This window comes from Electrona antarctica (assembly GCF_951216825.1).
Source record: "Electrona antarctica genome assembly, chromosome: 3".
NCBI lineage: Eukaryota > Metazoa > Chordata > Actinopteri > Myctophiformes > Myctophidae > Electrona > Electrona antarctica.
This window is the reverse complement of record NC_136808.1, coordinates 6,729,997-6,749,092: the sequence shown is the minus strand read 5'-3', so window position 1 is coordinate 6,749,092 and position 19,096 is coordinate 6,729,997. Positions and strand designations below refer to the sequence as shown.

Here is a 19,096-nt window from a genome sequence, read left to right as displayed (position 1 = left end):
GCGGTGGTTTTCACTTTCCTTGGCCGACTGACCAACACAAGCTGAGGGCCTTGCAGTCGTCATACGCGGCGTCTGTGATGAAGTTACGCAACGGCCTTTTTCTTCCCAACTCTGATGAGTTCTGAGTTGGGAGGGGGGAGTTGAGATGATGATGAGGACAGCGAAAACAGTGTGAACTTTTTCACAACTTGATCCGTGGCCTGGCGAACATTGAGGTAACTAGGAGAGCAGCAACAGAAGATTTTTCTTTGTCCATATATCAGAGGCGAAGATGGACTTCCCTTCTCTCTGATTACAAATTGTGCGTCGTGTTTGTTTCAACATGAATTAATAGGCCTCGTGTTGATTGTATGTTTTTGTCGTATAATTAGATAAGTTGAGTCATGAGTAGCCTACTTATGAAACAATTAGGTAATTTCCTCGAGACGTGAAGAGAATATTAAGTTGAATATTGCTTAAACTCTGGCCTGTTAATGTATTTTTATCTTTTCTTATTACTGTTTAGCTGGTTAACAAGGGTCCAGCGTCATTTATTATGTACTACCCTAGTAGAGCAGAGTTTTATTCAAAGCATTAACGTATATGTTATTGCATGTCCTAAATTTCCTGAAAGCGGCAACGTCTGTTAAATGTCAGTTATTATTTGTACTAATCATTTGACCATTATTCTTTGTTTGGGATTAGGTATTTGTCAGAAAAATGATTTGAATTACAGACAGCTGAGTTATCGAGGTGTAAAGGGGATTTTTACTGTGGTTTTTAAGCTAAAATGTAGTTTTTTATATGTTGTTTCCGTGGGTGTGAATCACAAAGAGGTGGTCAGGTCTCGCGTTGGTCCGTCCATGACCTAAGGGGTCATGAAGTGAATGTTGTAAGTGTTTATTTTTTTTATGTTTTAGCCTAAGATTAAAGTAACACAGAGAGAGTCCTAAAAGCACATCGAAGATGAAATGTAATGTAATATAATCATTTATGACAAGCTGTAATCTTAAATGTCTGTAAACCATTTTGGGGAAATTCCTACTGTACTGCTGCTATTTTCTAGGTGTCTTGAATGTACCGTCCAGCTGAGGATCAAGGGGGGTGGTAAGAATTATGATTCCATATTTTAGTATGACAGTCTTTTGGACGGTCATAAGGGGGGTTATGATGAATCTGGAATTCATAATTCTTAGTAATGTGTGCTACTCTGCTCATCTTGACTTTCATTTGGAGGTGTCTGTAGGGTGTCTGTGACCGTCTTCCACGCCAGGCTCCCACACCCGGTCCCATGTGGTGAGGGCCTGGCCATTTGCTATGTGCCTTCCTGTGGCTATTTGTATGACAAAGGAGTTTGTTGACATGAAGGAACAGACTGATTGATCAAAGGACTTGTCACTAAAATGTATGCATATTTCTGTTGACACCCTACACTCATGTAAACTGCTTAAAAGGTTGACCAAGATGGGACTCTTTGTCAGTCGGGCGCGAGCCTTGTGGATGCACGTCAGGCCATCTCTGGCTGGCGTGAGCTTTAACCTGTATGCATTGCTGCGCTGTGTACTTGTGAAATAAACAACATCATCTCGGATCTGCTTCTGCTGTCTGCCGTGTGTCACAACTTTTCTCCGGGGCTCTCATGGTTCAGATACATCAATGGCTATACTGCCTGACATCTGCATCATTGCATGTCAGCTTAAATTTTAATTATTTTATCTAATGTGATGTTTCCCTATCTCAGACAGTATGGACACTTGTATATGGTCCATGTAGTCCACTAAATCTAGGACTACAATTCCCTTGACGTCTGTAGTCACTATGACTTTAATCCTGACAGCAACATGGAAAAGAAAATACATTTTACAATTGTTAAACAGTTTAACAACATCTTTATTCAATACAACAATATGTTAAAAGTTAAAAGCATTTGGGGAGCATATTCTACATTAGATTCATGAGGCCATAGGCATTAGCCTTCTTCCTCCCTCCTCTCCTGGGCTTCTCTGCCGGTGGTTCAGTGACCACCTCCTTGGCAGGAGGCAGCCGAGCCTTGCGCCCTCGTCCCGTCGTTTTCACAAGGGGTGTGGAAGAGGTGGAGGCAGACGGAGCAGCATGCTCTGGGACCGGTTCCGGTATGTCCAGTGCTTTGGCGAGCGCCCTCGTCTTTGCCCTGCTGCCTCGCGTTTGGGGTTTCTCTGTGGCGACCACCTCGGACCCGGGCAGTTTGCCCATCCTCCTGCTCCTGCCTCCGACGACTGGCGGGTCCATCTTCTCACCGGCAGAGCAGGCGGAGGCATGAGACGGAGCATCTTGGCTAACATGCTCGTCCGGTTTGGGTTTCTCCGGCTCTTTGGCGAGCGCCCTCGTCTTGGCTCTGCCGCCCGGTCGCGTTTGGGGTTTCTCGGAGGCGACAGCGAGCCGTCCGGCCGGAACCTGGGTCGGTTCAGGAGGCGCCAGAGTCCTGGAGAGGAAATCATAGATGATGACGTTAACTGTCATACAAATAATTGCAATGGAAGAAGATTTAATTGCGTTTTTTTCCCTCACACTGTATATCTGACTGTATATCTCTGCTGTCGGGAGGAAACCTCATAACTCCAAAATGTACATTTTTCAGGAAATTAAGAATATTTCCTATTTTTTTTCAAAGTTGATGTTGTAACTATATATTGTCAATTACTTCCATGAGAGGGGGAGAGGTGGTGGAGTTAGTTGCTTTAGCAGACATTTTGAGGGTCCAATGGAGTTGAGGTTTTGTCCAAAGCACTTTTTACTACTTTCCATTGGTTCAATGGGTGATCAAAAACCTCAAATTGAGTTATGAGGTTTCCTCCCGACAGCAACGAAAAATTACATTTCCGTTTGCCTCTCAGGCTTTGTAAACAATTACACAGGGTAGTCATGATAATCACTGACAACGTTCACTACCAATAATAATAAAACAAAAATAATCTATGGCAATAAGTTACAATGTAAACTGAAATTGGCCACAAACAATACTTTCAAAAGTACAACATTTAAGTAAAGGCTGACCTACAAGCTTGAACAATTCGACACGGAAGCTTGTAGATCAGCCATTTCCACAGTTTCTGAAAAACGTCAGCACATTTTTCAACACGCTCACTTGAAAACGGAAATGAATGGAAACCATTCTTCAGCTGAAATAATTGCCAGTAGGGAGATTTTGCAATAATGTGACAGCCAGGCTTACTTCTTCCGCCCTCTCCTGAGCGTTGGTGCCGGGACGACGGCCGTCTCCTGCTGAGACTGTGGAAGCTCAGCCTTCCTGGGCCGCCCCCTCTTCCTCGGAGCTGGCAACGGGGCTGTTGTCACCATCACACATTTAAGTTGACCATTAACAACAACAAATGATTGCGATTAACGATAAAAAAAAAAACGAGTGTTTTTTTTTTGCATTGTACATTGGAACATTACAATTTGTATATCCGTTTGCCTTTTAGGCTTCGTAATCAATTGCACAGGACAGATATGACAAATATCTTAAATACAAAGAAATCACTGGAACATTTAATAGTAAACAATTGATTCAAATCAATTAATTACCAGCTGATTACAATCTTCAGAATTGTGCTATTATCTGAAATGTATATATCTGTCTGTTTGTGTGTGTGTGTGTGTGTGTGTAAACAACAACAGGATCTGTCCAGGTGAGTGTAGCCTAGTACAAAATGGAGCCAAACATTGGTGACTATCAAGTCATTAGAGGAAATGGAGGTTATTTGGAATGTCTGTAGCTTGATTTAACAGACCGAAAACAAATTAGAGGGAACATTGCGGCGGACCACCGCAGCAACCTCCGCAGGGCCCCCCCTTATATTCAATCAATTCAATTCAAGAATTGATTCAATATGAATAAAAACCAGCAGCTTCCGTATAGATGTGTGTTTAATATAAGGGGGGTCCCTGCAGAGGTTGGTGCGGTGGTCCGCGGCAATGTTCCCTCTAATTTGTTTTCGGTCTGAGTAAACACTCAAACCTCCTGAGCAGACATCAGCAACTGCTGAGCAAACAGACATCACCTTGACACCAACTAGCCCAACATGAGAGAATGCGAAGTGAGCGCCCCACACAGGTGTGTTTTTTTTTTGTTTTGCCAAATGGATTTTGGGAGTGAATCAATGAATAGTTAGATAAGGCAACAAGTTACAACATTAGTTTTGGTAATATGAAGGTGGTAGGCTAGCAATTTTAGGAGCCTTTTCAGGCTGTGACCCGCCAAAGTAATCATATTTGAACTGGGGACCCCCCCACCCAGACAAGCAACAGAATGGTTCCACAGATAAATGTTGTGAAATAGCAGATGTCCAAGGTCGTTGTGAACTTGTGGATTGGCTATTTGCACAATTGTTGCCTCTGTGTTATATAATAATAGGGCTGTCAATCGATTCAAATATGTAATCGCGATTAATCACATGATTGTCCATAGTTAAGCGCAAATTAATCGCATATTTTTATCCGTTCTAAATAGACCTTAAATCAGTGGTTGTCAAGATTTGTCATATCAAGGCCCATTATTTATTCTGCATTTGAGCCACGGACCACCATTTGATGACATTTAGCCTTCCAGACCCAAACTAAAGAAGTGTATTGATGTTGGTACCATTAGGAGAGATAACAGGCCAATGTTGATCAAAATAATTTTGCTACATTCTGAAATTGTGTAGAAGTAATGCAGATGTTTAACAATTTTTCAACTGTTGAGAGTGTGAAATGGAACCAAAAGGACCCACTTGGTTGAATTGTACTCGCAAGAGTTAAAGATCTCTAAGGGTTCATTTGGTTACCAAGTCTCCATCATGTAGCTGGGGACCACCTTGTGGTCCCCAGACCACAGGTTCAGAACCACTGCTTTAGTGCTTTTCAAAATACTCTTATCAACATGGGAGAATGTTGTTTGTGTTGCAAATGCCATGGAAGAGGGCCGAAATTGTCAACGCATAAACTCCACACACACGCTGCGCGAGACGAGACCCCTCCGCTCCGCCTGCCTCTCTCTCCTGCAAGCCATAGCTGCAAGCACGCACACACACACAGGCTGTCAACATTAGCTTTAGCAGGCATTAGCATGGTGCAAAAGTAACTGCTGTGTTTGTCTCCCGAAACTGTTCAGTTCAGCCTGCATGAACAGCGCTCGAGCGCTCGGTTTCTGCCCCCTCAATGTCGTAACTCTTCTATGAGTTGGCTCTGGGTCAAACCACCGCGTTGGGAAATGGCTGTGAATGTGCGTGGCAATGGAATTGGCCAATGCGAACTCTATACTCGTAATACTTTGGCACAAACCAACTATTGGCGAAGAACAATATTGATGTAACTAAGAGTTTCGATGAGTTAGCTAAATTTTGTATACAGAGATTTAGAAGGAAGAAGCGAAATGGTGAGGCGACAATTCCTCCTCCTCCTCCGCTGTTTCTCTTCTCCTGAGGAGAGATCACAGTGGGCGGTGGCTTCCAGGCGTGTGTGTGTGTGTGTGTGTGTGTGTGTGTGAGTGTGTGTGTGTGTGCGTGCGTGTGCGTGTGTGTCTGAGCCAATGGCGCGAGGGGAGGCAGTGTTGCCAGCTCCGCGAATTATAAGCGAGTTGGAGTGTGTGTAAGTAGTGTGTTGAAAGGTGTTTTTTGTGGGCTTTTGAAATATGCAGACTTGGCAACACTCAGCAAGAAGTAGTCGGCAGTATGGTTGCCAGTGTTGCCAACTGTCGTGACAGAAATAAGCTAAGCAGCCTCCACGTTAGGCTAGAAATATGCAGGCAGGAAATATGCAGACTTGGCAACACTCAGCAAGAAGTACTCGGCAGTGTGGTTGCCAGTGTTGCCAAATGTCGTGACAGAAATAAGCTAAGCAGCCTCCACGTTAGGCTGGATGGAAATATATGCAGACTTGGCTGGAAATATGCAGACTTGGCAACACTCAGCAGAATGATCTACGGTGTTGCAAGCAGTGTTGCAAGTTTCCCATCCTAATGTAGACCTGCCGATACTTCGTATCAGCTGGTAAAAAAAGATTTTCCCCAAAATTAAAAGAATTGGCAGAAATAGTTGGATCTACAATTCTACACGCTTACAACACGTATGGACATTTTAACATGGAAACGATTGACGATCATGCAAAAATAATTGCAATTAGGCGATTGTGTAATAATTGTGACATTGTTGCCTACCTGGCAACTGCATCTCCTCGAACGTGTAGATCGTGGTGGACGAACAAGCGGGTTGAGCATCGAGTGCCACACCTCGTTTGGGGAGCGTTTTTTGGGGAACCTCGGACGAGTCGGGAGGCCCTGAAGTCTCGACGTCCTCCTTCGAGTTCCTCCCTCGTCTTCTGGGCTTCGCAGCGGGGTGGACGACGTCCGGGGTCTCCGCTTCCGCAACGACACGTCCCACTTTGGCCCTGGTGGTCACCCGTTCGGGCTTCGCTGTGGCGACGAGCGCCTTGTCCTGGACCCGCGACTCAGGGGGCACTGGAGCCACGATTTGTCCCGTCGCCTTCCTCCTGCCGCGCTTTGCAGCCGGGGCGACGGAGGCCTCCTCGCATCGCCTCACCTCTGGAATCTGAACGTCCTCGGGCAGAGGCCGGTTGGCCTTTCTGCCTCTCTTTTTCGGCAGGACCGGCATCTCCGTGGCAGTGGAAGAAGCACTGGCACCCGGAACATCGGCCGATTTCTCCTCTCGGGCGCGCGCTCCTTCCTCCGCCACCTCTTTGACACGCTTCCTTTGCCTTTCTGCGTGCCGACGAGTTCCGTCCTGGCCGTCGGCAGATTCAGGAGGCGCTGGACTCGGGAGGACATCCCGCTTTCTCTTCCTCTCGCCTCTCCTGGGCCTCGCGGGCGGCGCGATGACGGCCTCCTCCTCCCGAGTCTCGCCAAATGCGGGCAAATCCGGTTCAGCCTGACTGCCTCTCCTCTGCCGAAACGTTACACTAAGAGACGGCGATTGGGTCGGGGTTTCCGGGTCACCAACAACGTTGTTTCCGGCTACCTCGACTGAGGTGAGGAGGCTGGCCAGGCCCCATGACTGAGGGGAGGGAAGCTCCTCAGACCGCAGATACTTGAGGTCTGCCGTCACGCACTCTCGCTGGAAGTCGGCCTGGGTGCCGAAGGTCAGGTCCGCAGCCACGTTGTGGGAGCCTTCAAGAGGATCCAGCAGAATCATGCAGGGCACCCGTTTTGGGGTCTCCCGACGACCGAGGAAGGGGGCGATGGGGAGCGCACGGCCCTCCCTCAGGGATACGACTCTGCTGTGGAACTCAAACCGGCCGTAGAAGGCGAAGAAGGCGGCCAGCAGAGTGCCTGCATGGATATAGAGACAGCAAAAAATCCAAGAGCACATGTTGAACTTCCAAAATGTTCTGTTACTTTGTGTCACTTCATTCTGTGCTCTGAGGTCAAGGAACCAAGAGTATAGCGATTCAATTCACCAGCTCACCAACAAACTGGATTCTCTCAGGGTGAATAGAGGGAAAGTGAAATGGGTGCAGTCGTGTTATATTACCCTTTTCAGAAGGAAAAAAAAAAAAGCGTCTTGCAATGGATTCAGAATCATGAAAAAAACTCCTAGTTTGACACGTCACACGTTACTTAAAGCAGAATGAAAAATTGTAAATTTTTCCTGCATAAAGGTTATCAATGGTACGCCAACTTTCAGCACAGCTGTCACAGATTGTCCTAGGGAAACTGAATCAGTCTTTGTGAGATGGGTTACTAGTAGACACCTTTACAAACACATTTCTTCGTAAGGAATTTATTCCCAGATTGGATATTGTTCTGATAATTAATAATTGCCTGACTAAGCAAGTTGATAGAATGCAGTTATTGTTACTTTAACTTACTTACAGAGGTCTTGTCCGTTCTGGCTGGGAGGCACGGCCAGTGGCTGACTGGGGAAGGTGCAGTCCCAGCCCTCGATCTCACACTGCTCTTCCTCACCTGAAGACGGGCGTGAAAAAGGTTATATTTAAAGATTGAGTGCCGTGATCCACCCCCACACACACACCAACCCCCCTAAAACATGACCATCTAGGAAGATTCTCAAAAGTGTACAGAAAGTGTTAAAATTATGTTTTTTATGTGGCCACATCCAGTTAATTAAGTATGCCTGGTTTTCAGGCGAGTGGTGAACAAAGGACGCACCCACAGCTTGTATGATAAAGGCGGAGGGGTTAGGGGGGGAGGGGACGATATTGTGATCACTAAACGCATTTCGATTGGGCCTTTTGACTCAAAGGCTTTCAGGAAGAAACCAAAAACACAGGGAAGACATATTTGATTATAATAAACACAACTGGGGGTCTATTAGAGTAACTCCATAGACTCATACAAAAACAGAAAAGACTATAAAAATCACGGCACTCCATTTCTAACCAGGAAAGCATCTGTGACATTTTTTATTTGAACTCCGACCTTATACTTCAGCTATTCAAAATAGCAGATATACCGCACTATGAGCTTGTAGATCCGCCATTTTCTTTAATCCTGAACATGTGTGCAAATCTTTATACAGAAATCTGGTATAATGTGTGATTACAGCCCCCCCCCCCTCTCTCTCTGACTACGACAAATCCCTTTGCCGAAAATAGCCAACAAGCTACGTCGCAAATGTATAGATTGGCCATTTCCGCCGAATGTTGGGCCATTATTACGACATGCCAGGTATTGCAGATGAGAAAGTACTCCATCACACAGTGCCGCGACTTACAGGCAGAGCCGGATTTACCTTGCTGAGGGCCCCCGGGCTGGAGCAAAGTTGAGGGCCCCCCTTGGGGCGTGCGGCAGAGCCGCGGGTCCCGCAAATTTTTTTTGGGCTATTTTGTTTTCATTTTGGGGTACCCAGGCCCCTAAAAAGAGAGGCAGGCAGGCAGAAGCTCTCAATGGTTTAACCATAATACAACTAAATACAGTAACAATACACACATTTCACTTGAATTGGATTTCACTTTACAATTTTATAATTAAAAAAAATAAATATATATATATATATATATATATATATATATATATATATATATATATATTATTATTTTTTGGGGGCCCCCCCCCCCCCCCCCCTAGTCGGGAGCCCCCGGGCTTCAGCCCACCCTAGCCCAACGGTAAGTCCGGCTCTGCTTACAGGACATGTCCTTCAGCTGGTTCAGCGAGGGGATGACAGGAGGGTCCGTGTTCTGGAGGAAGAAGATGACCAGCAGGTTCAGAGCGTAGCTGTTCAGCAGACCGGCAGCATCGCTTCCACGACCACCAGCACTTCCAGGACCAACTAAACAGGTGGAGAATTGATTTCATCATCATAGCATTCAAGTTAAAACAAAGGCTGAAATTTTAGCATTCAAGTAAAAAAGAAAAAAAGGCTTTCCTCGGGTACCAAAGACTAAATCAAAATGTGACTGCTGCCCTCTGCTGGCTGGAATAAATTAGTCCTTGACATAAATCTTAAACCGATGGTATTCTCATCTCCACATTCCTGGCGTAAAGTCCACAGTAGCCCACTGTGGACTTTATGCCAGGTGGCTCAGGGGTGGGCGGCGGTGGCGGTTCTTGAATTCCGGACTTTTACTTGTGACAAATAAAAGTAGTTCTATTAATACAATATTGATACTTTTACTACTAAAACATGTTGACTGTGAGGTGGTGAATGGAGGTTTCTTACCAGCCTGGTGAATGGAGCAGGTTGATTTCATCGACTAAAACTAAGACAAAAAATGTTTGTCGACTACCTTTTCTAGGAGTTCCAGACCCACAGGAACGCACCCAGGGTGCCGGCCCGATTCTGTCAAGCCGCCCCGCGTCCGAAACGGTTGAGCAATGACAAAGTTACCGTGTGGGGGTCCCTCTACTGTACTGGCACACCCGAAATCACCATATATATATACAGTTAATACCCACTGGTGGGGAAAAACAACCATGCTGTTTTCGTGCTCAGACGCACCCACCCACCCAGCTCCGTAAGAGAGTTGGTGCACCACTCAAAAATGTATGTTTCTTACCAGCCAGCCCTTTGTTCTGGGCCCAGTGGTGGATGGTGAAGACCAGAGGTCTGAGCCTGGCGTCTAGCTCTGAACACAGCTGGAGGAAGCGGGTGTTCCTCACTGCCAGTCTGGGAATAATGGACAGTTTGTTTGTTTGTCATGTTTATTTCGAATATGCCAATAAAACAGAAACAATTCCTTGTATTTCACATCACAAGGAAAAGCAAATTAAAATAAATAGTTAAAAAAGGAGAAAAGAAGAAAAAAAAGGGGGAAAAAAAGAAAGGAAAATCTAAGCACATCCGAAAAGGAGTGAGAAGAAGTAAAAACGTATAAACTCCCACCCCTCTATAACTGAAATTACTCGCTGGATTTTGTGCTATCCCATATACTTACACACATACATCCATCCTATATTACAATTGAAAACATGTGCCCAAAAGCACGCACAGGAACAAAAGGCACCAGCTACTACGTCACTGACACGCTGCAACACGCTGCAACACACACTGCAACAACACACTAACACGTCACACACTTACCCTCCGCGTCGTTGGTTCCCTATCTCCTCATGTCGCGCCGCACGGCCACACTCGACACCAGCCGCGTAAAAATTGTCATCGCACTGCCACTACAGCCGGCTCCCGTCCACACTCGCAAACAATATCAATATCAATAATAAACACAAACACGCCACAAGCACCGACACCCCCGCCTAATTTGTTGCCACGTCTATGAAAACAAGCACAGAAAAAATGCCATTCAACACGCTACTTACACACACTACCACTCGCTTACAATACGCGGACCTGGCAACACTACATTCTCTCTCCCATTTGCTCAGAGCCCACCACGTGACCCACACAGGGAGGGAGACGATTGCGTGATGCTTCTATGTACAGGATTCTATAGGTCACCACTTTTGGTGTGACACACATACGGCTTCTGTTTACTAATATGCGTTGTCAACACGTGCTGAGTTGACAAACATTGACCGACTTCGGAGAAGACTGATAGTTTCTCCTTTACTACTTAGGCTGTGGAAGTATTCACACTAGGCAACTTTTGCATTTATTGGCATTGCCAATTTGGGGAGAAAAGGAGGACGAGGAGGTGATCAAGCTCCACAACACCACATTGGTAGGTAGCCTCAAGGCTGCATTTATTTGCCTTCTTTTTCCTCTCGAGGCTGCATGGGATGATGTGAACCCCTCCAGCAGGCTAGGGAGCACCGCTCCGGTTAGCGGAAAATGACCGCGGGGTGCGGGTTGCCAGGTTTTTTTATAAGTAAAGTATTTACATTCAATTAAAAAAACATATATATATAATACATTTTAATTTACGTCATATTTAGCGGCATTTCCACCTAATTTCTCTGTTCTTTGTCAATGGCAAATATTGAGACGTGTGGGGACTACAGCTGTATATAGGAGGGCCCTCAAACACATTAGTTCATAACTTTTCATCGTGCTCCTAAAAAAAAATGTGGCATTGACAATTTGGGGAGAAAAGGAGGACGAGGAGGTGATCAAGCTCCACAACACCACATTGGGAGGTAGCCTCAAGGCTGCATTTATTTGCCTTCTTTTTCCTCTCGAGGCTGCATGGGATGATGTGAACCCCTCCAGCAGGCTAGGGAGCACCGCTCCGGTTAGCGGAAAATGACCGCGGGGTGCGGGTTGCCAGGTTTTTTTATAAGTAAAGTATTTACATTCAATTAAAAAAACATATATATATAATACATTTTAATTTACGTCATATTTAGCGGCATTTCGACCTAATTTCTCTGTTCTTTGTCAATGGCAAATATTGAGACGTGTGGGGACTAAAGCTGTATATAGGAGGGCCCTCAAACACATTATTTCATAACTTTTCATCGTGCTCCTAAAAAAACATGTGTGCTACTAGCCGCAATTACATACACAGTTAAAATAATAAGAAATTTGCGCCAACGACTGCGTCGACACCTGGCGTGGAACAAACGGGACGAACCGAGGCGCATATATGGATAACAACACTACACGCGCGCTGCAACACAAAACAGCTGCATACAACGCGTGTCACTGTGCACTTCTGTATCTGTGGACTTCTGTATCGCAACGCGGGCCAACGCAACTCTGGGATGAGCGGGCCGAAGGCCCGCGAAATTCTAGTATTATACATATCAAAAGTTGTCTATTTGAATTATATAGACAATTAAATACCAATATAATATCAATATAACATAACATTTTACATAAATACTGTCACAATAATATATCACAATACTGTGATTTCAATGGGTGAGTTAGTAGTTGCCCACGTTACGTAATGTAATCCAAAAGAACCGTCTCCTTCTCCTGCCAGTGCAGAGTCTGTCATGTAAACTGACATGGTGCGCCGAGTGTGCTCCCAGAGTGAAACACATTCCACATGAGAAGGAGAACGTGGCTTCCACAGGGCATAACGTCATCATAATGATGATGATTGGTCAACATAGGGTAATTACTTTAGGCCTGTCTATGCATGGGCAGGGCATCAGTATTATATCCATATCATTAGACTGGATATTGTCTGTGACTTTGGATATTGTACTATTGGCATAAGCTTTGTTCTATTCCTGTTTCTTAGAGTAGAGCTTAAAACAAACGAAGTAAAAAAAGTAAAAAAAAGTAACTAGTAACTTTCATAATTTAGGAACTAGTAAAGTAATTAGTTATTTTCAGACTAGTAACTATAACTGAAACTAATTACTTTTTAAAAGTAACTTGAACAACACTGCCGATGACTCACCTGTCATTGATGGTGATGACTCCCCGGACGTTGCGCTGCTGGTGGTGGAACTTTATGGCGGGGAAGCGGGGGGAAGTTCCAGCCACGCAGACCACCTGGACTCTGTGCACGCCGGGGACACGCCTCCTCAAGATGGCCGCCACCAGGTCAAGAAGCACGGCCGCCGAGGCCGCCGACACGTCTACGTCTGACAGCAGGATGGAGTCGTCCGACGTGCCCCCCGCAGCCTGGTGGGGGCAGCAGAGAGCATGTTCAGCAATACAGTGAGATAATGGATGGAGGAATTAAAGGGATAGTTCAGATTTTTTGAACTTTTGAACATGAAATACTTGCCATTAATATAGTGGTTGCAACTGTATTAATTGATTGCCCGAGTCCCATGGTGGGAGTTCTGCTCTGGTTTTGGTCAATATTAAGTAGTTCCGGTCATTTTTTTGGGGGCACTTGGGGCCATGCATTAAAAGTAAATTAATCCACAAAACTAACACCATTTCCATTATTGACCTATTTCTAAAATATTAGTGCAACTTTCGTTCATTTTTTACCCCTCTATCACACGGAACTATGTTTTGTGTCCATATCACTACGCCCAAAAATAGTTCCATGTGATAGAGGGGTCAAAGTTGAACGAAAGTTGCACTAATATTTTAGAAATAGGTCAACAATACAAATGATGTTAGTTTTGTGAATTAATTTACTTTTACTGCGTGGCCCCAGTGCCCCCCACAAAATGACCGGAACTACTTGTGACCAAAACTAGAGCAGAACTCCCACCACAGTTGCAACCACTATATTGATGGCAAGTATTTCATACAGCTTAAATTAAAACAAATCTGAACTATCCCTTTAAGGGACGATACAAAACGGCCATAGCCCAAATGTGACGACCTCATCACACGGCTATGGCATGTTCTTCGTGCAAAACTAATGCTTGGAATTGATTCAGAATCATGAATAACTCCTAGTTTGACATGTCACATGCTACGTAAAGCATAATTCAAATTAGATGTTTTTTTTTGTTTTCAATGGTACGTTCAACCCCTGAATTTACCCTGATCCACAATTTATATAATAATCACATTTTTATATGTTATTTGGACGACCCTGAGGATCATAGAAAACCTTGAATGATTAGGCCTATTGCAATTTATTTTGGGTAAAATCTTAGATTGACCTAATTTTTGGAAAAGAGATAAGATTTGCTTTAGAGGGGAAAAGAGCAGACCAAGTACAGAGCCAAAGATCACGTTTACCTATAGTATTGAGGGTTTAAGTATTTATTTACAAAATATTATGGCAATTTCTTTTTTATTATTTACTATAGTCCTACTGTAATAGACTCCAGGAAATGACATCTGGCCACAGAAGATCACAGGATCTACTGAATGTGAAGGTAGCCTACTGGGGTGCTGCCATACTGTGTGTCATATAGCCTCAATATGTCAGTTTGACACCTCCCCCTTCACATTCAGTAGAACCTGTGATCTTTTGTGGCCAGATGTAATTTCTTGGGGTCTAGTAGGACCATAGTAAATAATAACAAAGAAATCGCTGTATAATTTTGCAAAAAAAATAAATACATATTTATTATTTAGCCACTAGTTCGAATGCCCCCACCCCCTGTCAAAAACATCTAAAATCGTTAAAGTGAAAGAAAGCAGCAAATGAAAATGAAAATATAAATAAAAACACTCATATTTTACTTTCTCTAATAACAATCTAGAACATGAACCTTGGTTGGTCTTTGGCCCTGGGTGGGGTCAGACAGCCGTACAGGGGGTCTCTGGCCCTGGTAGTTCTGGGTGTGGTCCAGGTTCAGAGTCATGTCCAGCTCACAGGAATGGACCCCGAAGGTGTTGACAGAAGACCCCAACGCCACCAACCGGCTGCCTGGCAAACCAAGACAAGGACAAACGTCATCTCTGCCATTTAAACCACACTGATGCATTGTTGAGCTTGTAGATCAACCATTTTTTGGAAACAATAATAAAGTGTAGAGTGAACGCATGGAAGGGCCTAGTATTAGTATTAGTAAGGGGGCGACTGTGGCTCAAGAGGTAGAGCAGGTCGTCCAATGATCCATGGGTCGGCGGTTCGAATCCCGGCTCCTCCTGTCTACATGTCGAAGTGTCCTTGTGCAAGACACTGATCCCCAAATTGCTCCCGATGTGCTGGTTGGTACCTTGCATGGCTTCTGCCGCAATCGGTGTATGAATGTGTGTGTGAATGGGTGAATGTAATGCACAATCTGTAAAGCGCCTTGGATAAAGGCGCTATATAAATGCACCATTTACCATAGAGCCCTATGGGGAACTGCAGTCAACCAAGTATAAAAGCAGATTAGTTCAAATAAACATCTTGAATGTTTTGGTTTAAATAAACGTCATCTTGCAGGTCTTGTTTTTAATAAAAGGGCATTACTGTAGCTACATCAGGAACATGAGACACTATCATGCACACGTTTCATTTAGATGTGAGCTTCTGTGTGTTTGTTAGTGGTGGAAGTATATACCACAATGTAGAAATACTGTTACAATTAAATGATAAAAGTCTGGTATTCAAAATGTAGTCAGGTAAAAGTACAAAGGTATTTGCAATATTAAGCACTGAAAGTAAAAGTAGCCTAGTCATTTTGCAGAATATTGTCCATGTCACAGGTTTCAAAATGTATAAAAAAATGCAGATGAAAATAGCAGATCTACACAAGCTTGTAGCTCAGATATTTTCAAATGTAATGTTTAGTAGAAGTAGAAGTAAAAAAAAAAAGTATTGGAAATTGAATCTGTACTACAGTAAAGTAAAAAAAAAAGTCCTCAAAAGTGTACAGTACTCGAGTATTATGTACTTAACCCATTTTGGCGTTTTAAGCATTATGTTATACTTTAGCCATTGAAAAATATATATTATTTCAGAGCAAACATTTTTAACTCAAATCTTTGCTTCTAGCGGGTCCCTGGAACAACATTGAGATGGGTGTCAGAGGCCAAATAGGCTACATATAATTCTAGTCATATAAACACAGGTTTTTCAGAAAACCGTCATGATTTAGAAGACATTTTGTAGAATCAAGCTCAGGTCTAAATTAAATGGGTTAAGTTACTTTACACCACTGTGCATGCACACACACACACACACACACACACACACACACACACACACACACACACACACACACACACACACACACACACACACACACACACACACACACACACACACACACACACACACACACACACACACACACACACACACACACACACACACACACACACACACACACACACACACACACACACACACACACACACACACACACACACACACACACACACACACACACACACACACACACACACACACACACACACACACACACACACACACACACACACACACACACACACACACACACACACACACACACACACACACACACACACGTGTGTGTGTGTGTGCGTTTTGCTGGGCAGTGAGTGAATATACCTGGCAGGTAGACACTGAAGAAGTCCTGCAGATGCTCCCTCACCATCCCTCTCACGTTCTTCTCAGCGTCGGTGAGCTGAGCTTGCTCCACGAGCAGCTGCATCTGGACGTTGACCTGTACATCACATCAGAGGGTCTGTAATTAGCTTACTGTTTGACCTGAACATCAGGTGGTCTGTTATTAGCTTATTGTTTGACCTGAACATCAGGTGGTCTCGTTATTAGCTTATTGTTTGACCTGAACACCAGGTGGTCTCGTTATTTGCTTATTGTTTGACCTGAACATCAGGTGGTCTCGTTATTAGCTTATCGTTTTACCTGAACATCAGGTGGTCTCGTTATTAGCTTACTGTTTGACCTGAACATCAGGTGGTCTGTTATTAGCCTACTGTTTGACCTGAACATCAGGTGGTCTCGTTATTAGCTTATTGTTTGACCTGAACATCAGGTGGTCTCGTTATTAGCTTATTGTTTGACCTGAACATCAGGTGGTCTCGTTATTAGCTTATCGTTTGACCTGAACATCAGGTGGTCTCGTTATTAGCTTATTGTTTGACCTGAACATCAGGTGGTCTCTTTATTAGCGTACTGTTTGACACCATCAGGTTGTTGAGGTTCAAGGAGTTTTAGGCTATTGTCATTCCATACAAAGTACAGAAGGACATGTGTTCACCCAGGTCCTGGTGGCTAAAATCAAAATGACTCTAAAATTCATAAAAGCCTAAAGTGCAAAAAAAAGGGGGAAAAAGCAATTGCACGACTAAAAAAAACAGCATTAAACAGAAACAGTTCATGTGTCACCAGTTCAGTTCATCATGCAGAGTTTGTGTGTTAATGTCTCAGGTCACTAGTGCAAAGGTCACAGTTCAAGGTCTTCTACATTTCATTGTTTGGCAGAGCATTTGGAAATCAAATGATGGATTTTAACTTTTTGATTTTCTACATCACAATTAAATGGTACATTTCAGCCATCCAGCCTTATGTGGCACTGATGGCTGTCAAGCTGAAACGGCTACCATTTATTTGTGATGTAGAAAATCAAACAAGACATTATCTTTCGAACTCATAGGATCAGTGGCAGCGGTGGCCGAACGGATAGCAGAGCGGTCTTGATACCGGAAGGTCGCCAGTTCGAATCAGCGGTCCGACACGTTAAAATTACCACCGCTGAAGTGCCCTTGAACAAGGCATTGAACCACTACGATGAAATGTGTTCTATGAGCAGGGCCTGGCTGGAAACAAGTTCTTGAGCTTAGCCCAGATACCCTGGGTAAATATAGTAATCATTTCATTTCATTTCATTTCATCATGGGCATTCCAGCTTTAATTGGCCACATTGTGAACCTCCATCATGGGGATTGGGGATAAGATTTGTTGTATTGGTATAGCTAGCAGGTTGGTGAGAGCACAAGCAATGTGAGCTTGTAGATTGGCCATTTTCATCCCTAATATAGACCCAGTCAATGAAGTATGATGAAGGTGATTTATTGTTTTTACTAATCCATTAATCCATTCCATTTCTCAAAGAATGTATTGCAACTCTAGTGAATTTGCAAGAACACCTCTCAGTCAAAGTAAGAATCAATGATTATACATACATTATACAAACTACAGCTCTTTACCAAGTCCATGAGGTCCATGCAGGGGGGAGGAAACCTCCAGCTAAAAAAAGGTTTGGCACAGAGAGAAACACTAAAACCAGGAAATTAAACAGAGGGCTTACAAAGCAGGGTTTAAATACTGATTAGCAGAATGGAGAGCAGGTGTGATAGTCCACTCTGATTGGTCGGATGGATATTCACGTGACACATGACCAGTCAAAAACACAAAACCAACACAACGAAATTAGATCTCTGCTGCCCTCGTGTGGTTTTCCACCCTTATAGGTTGGTTAACTTTAGAAAGATGGCCTGGTTTTGATGTGAGCCACTTGACTCATCATCATAGCTGACTCCTCGTGCTCACAGACAGACAGACAACATAGTCAGTGGTAAAGAAACTACTGCTTTATTTGAATATCAATTTAAAACAGCACAATACATGTGAATGACATTATTTAAAAAATAATTAGAAATACAAAAAGTTGATTTGACGGGAAACAGTAACAACAACAAAAACGACAGCACAATACATGTATGTGAATGACATTATTTAAAAAATAATTAGAAATACAAAAAGTTTATTTGACGGGAAACAGTAACAACAACAAAAACGGTATCTTGGACACTAGCTGCTATTCTACACATTTACTATGTGCTAAAAAAAAGAAAAAGAAAGAAAATGGTACACAAAAACTAAACATGTAAACATTTTTGCTAAACACAAGTCAGTCGTATAGTCTAATTATGATTAATTTCAGGCTATTTCATGAGCCTATCTATGCTGTGCAACCAAGTATAAAGCTCAGAACACTGACTCCATGCTCCTGGCTTCTACTTGGTCTAGTACCATTGCAGTGATTTCCAGGAACCCCAAATTGACAAAGCTAGCGGCTGGCTGCTCGGGGAAGGGGAACGTTCCCGGTTCGACCCCCATGCAGCTCCCCTCCTCCTCCTGGGTTAGTGTCAAAAAAGGTCAGTTTTAGGAGGAGTTTTGTCCCATCATCCATCACGGCATTAAACAAACTGCCTCGCCGATAGGACGGCTCTGTACACAGTGGGGACCTCATGTTTTTGTATTGTCTTGGTGTTGTGCTTTCTGTACTGTGTTGCTGTGGGTATTTGAACAGACCTGTGAAGATGAGTATCCTTCGGGGCAAAAAAGAGTATTATTATAAAGATGAAATTTCAGGCATTTTGTCTGGAGACCCCATGGACCCTTACTGCACGGTCCCCGGGGGTCCCACCATAATGACCATTGTCCAGACAGTGGCCTTGTGGTTAGAGTG

The 19,096-nt window shown here is 43.8% G+C and overlaps 2 protein-coding genes across 2 annotated transcripts; both read right to left on the bottom strand.

The window, feature by feature from the left end:
- Nucleotides 1–1,820: 1,820 nt before the first annotated feature.
- LOC306920639 (uncharacterized protein) lies at nucleotides 1,821–18,744 on the bottom strand (the record flags this gene model as incomplete). The annotated part of the gene is made up of 4 exons (XM_079497448.1): nucleotides 1,821–2,440; nucleotides 3,191–3,302; nucleotides 17,832–17,871; nucleotides 18,658–18,744. 4 exons carry the CDS (start codon nucleotides 18,742–18,744, stop codon nucleotides 1,921–1,923), a joined length of 759 nt encoding a protein of 252 aa, XP_079353574.1. The 3' UTR covers nucleotides 1,821–1,920.
- LOC306920554 (speckle targeted PIP5K1A-regulated poly(A) polymerase-like) lies at nucleotides 6,039–16,318 on the bottom strand (the record flags this gene model as incomplete). Its single annotated transcript, XM_079497367.1, has 8 exons — nucleotides 16,210–16,318; nucleotides 14,456–14,613; nucleotides 12,724–12,950; nucleotides 9,970–10,079; nucleotides 9,099–9,242; nucleotides 7,826–7,918; nucleotides 6,155–7,282; nucleotides 6,039–6,046 (listed from the first exon to the last, which is right to left on the bottom strand). Exons 1-8 carry the CDS (start codon nucleotides 16,310–16,312, stop codon nucleotides 6,039–6,041), a joined length of 1,971 nt encoding a protein of 656 aa, XP_079353493.1. The 5' UTR covers nucleotides 16,313–16,318.
- Nucleotides 18,745–19,096: the final 352 nt, after the last annotated feature.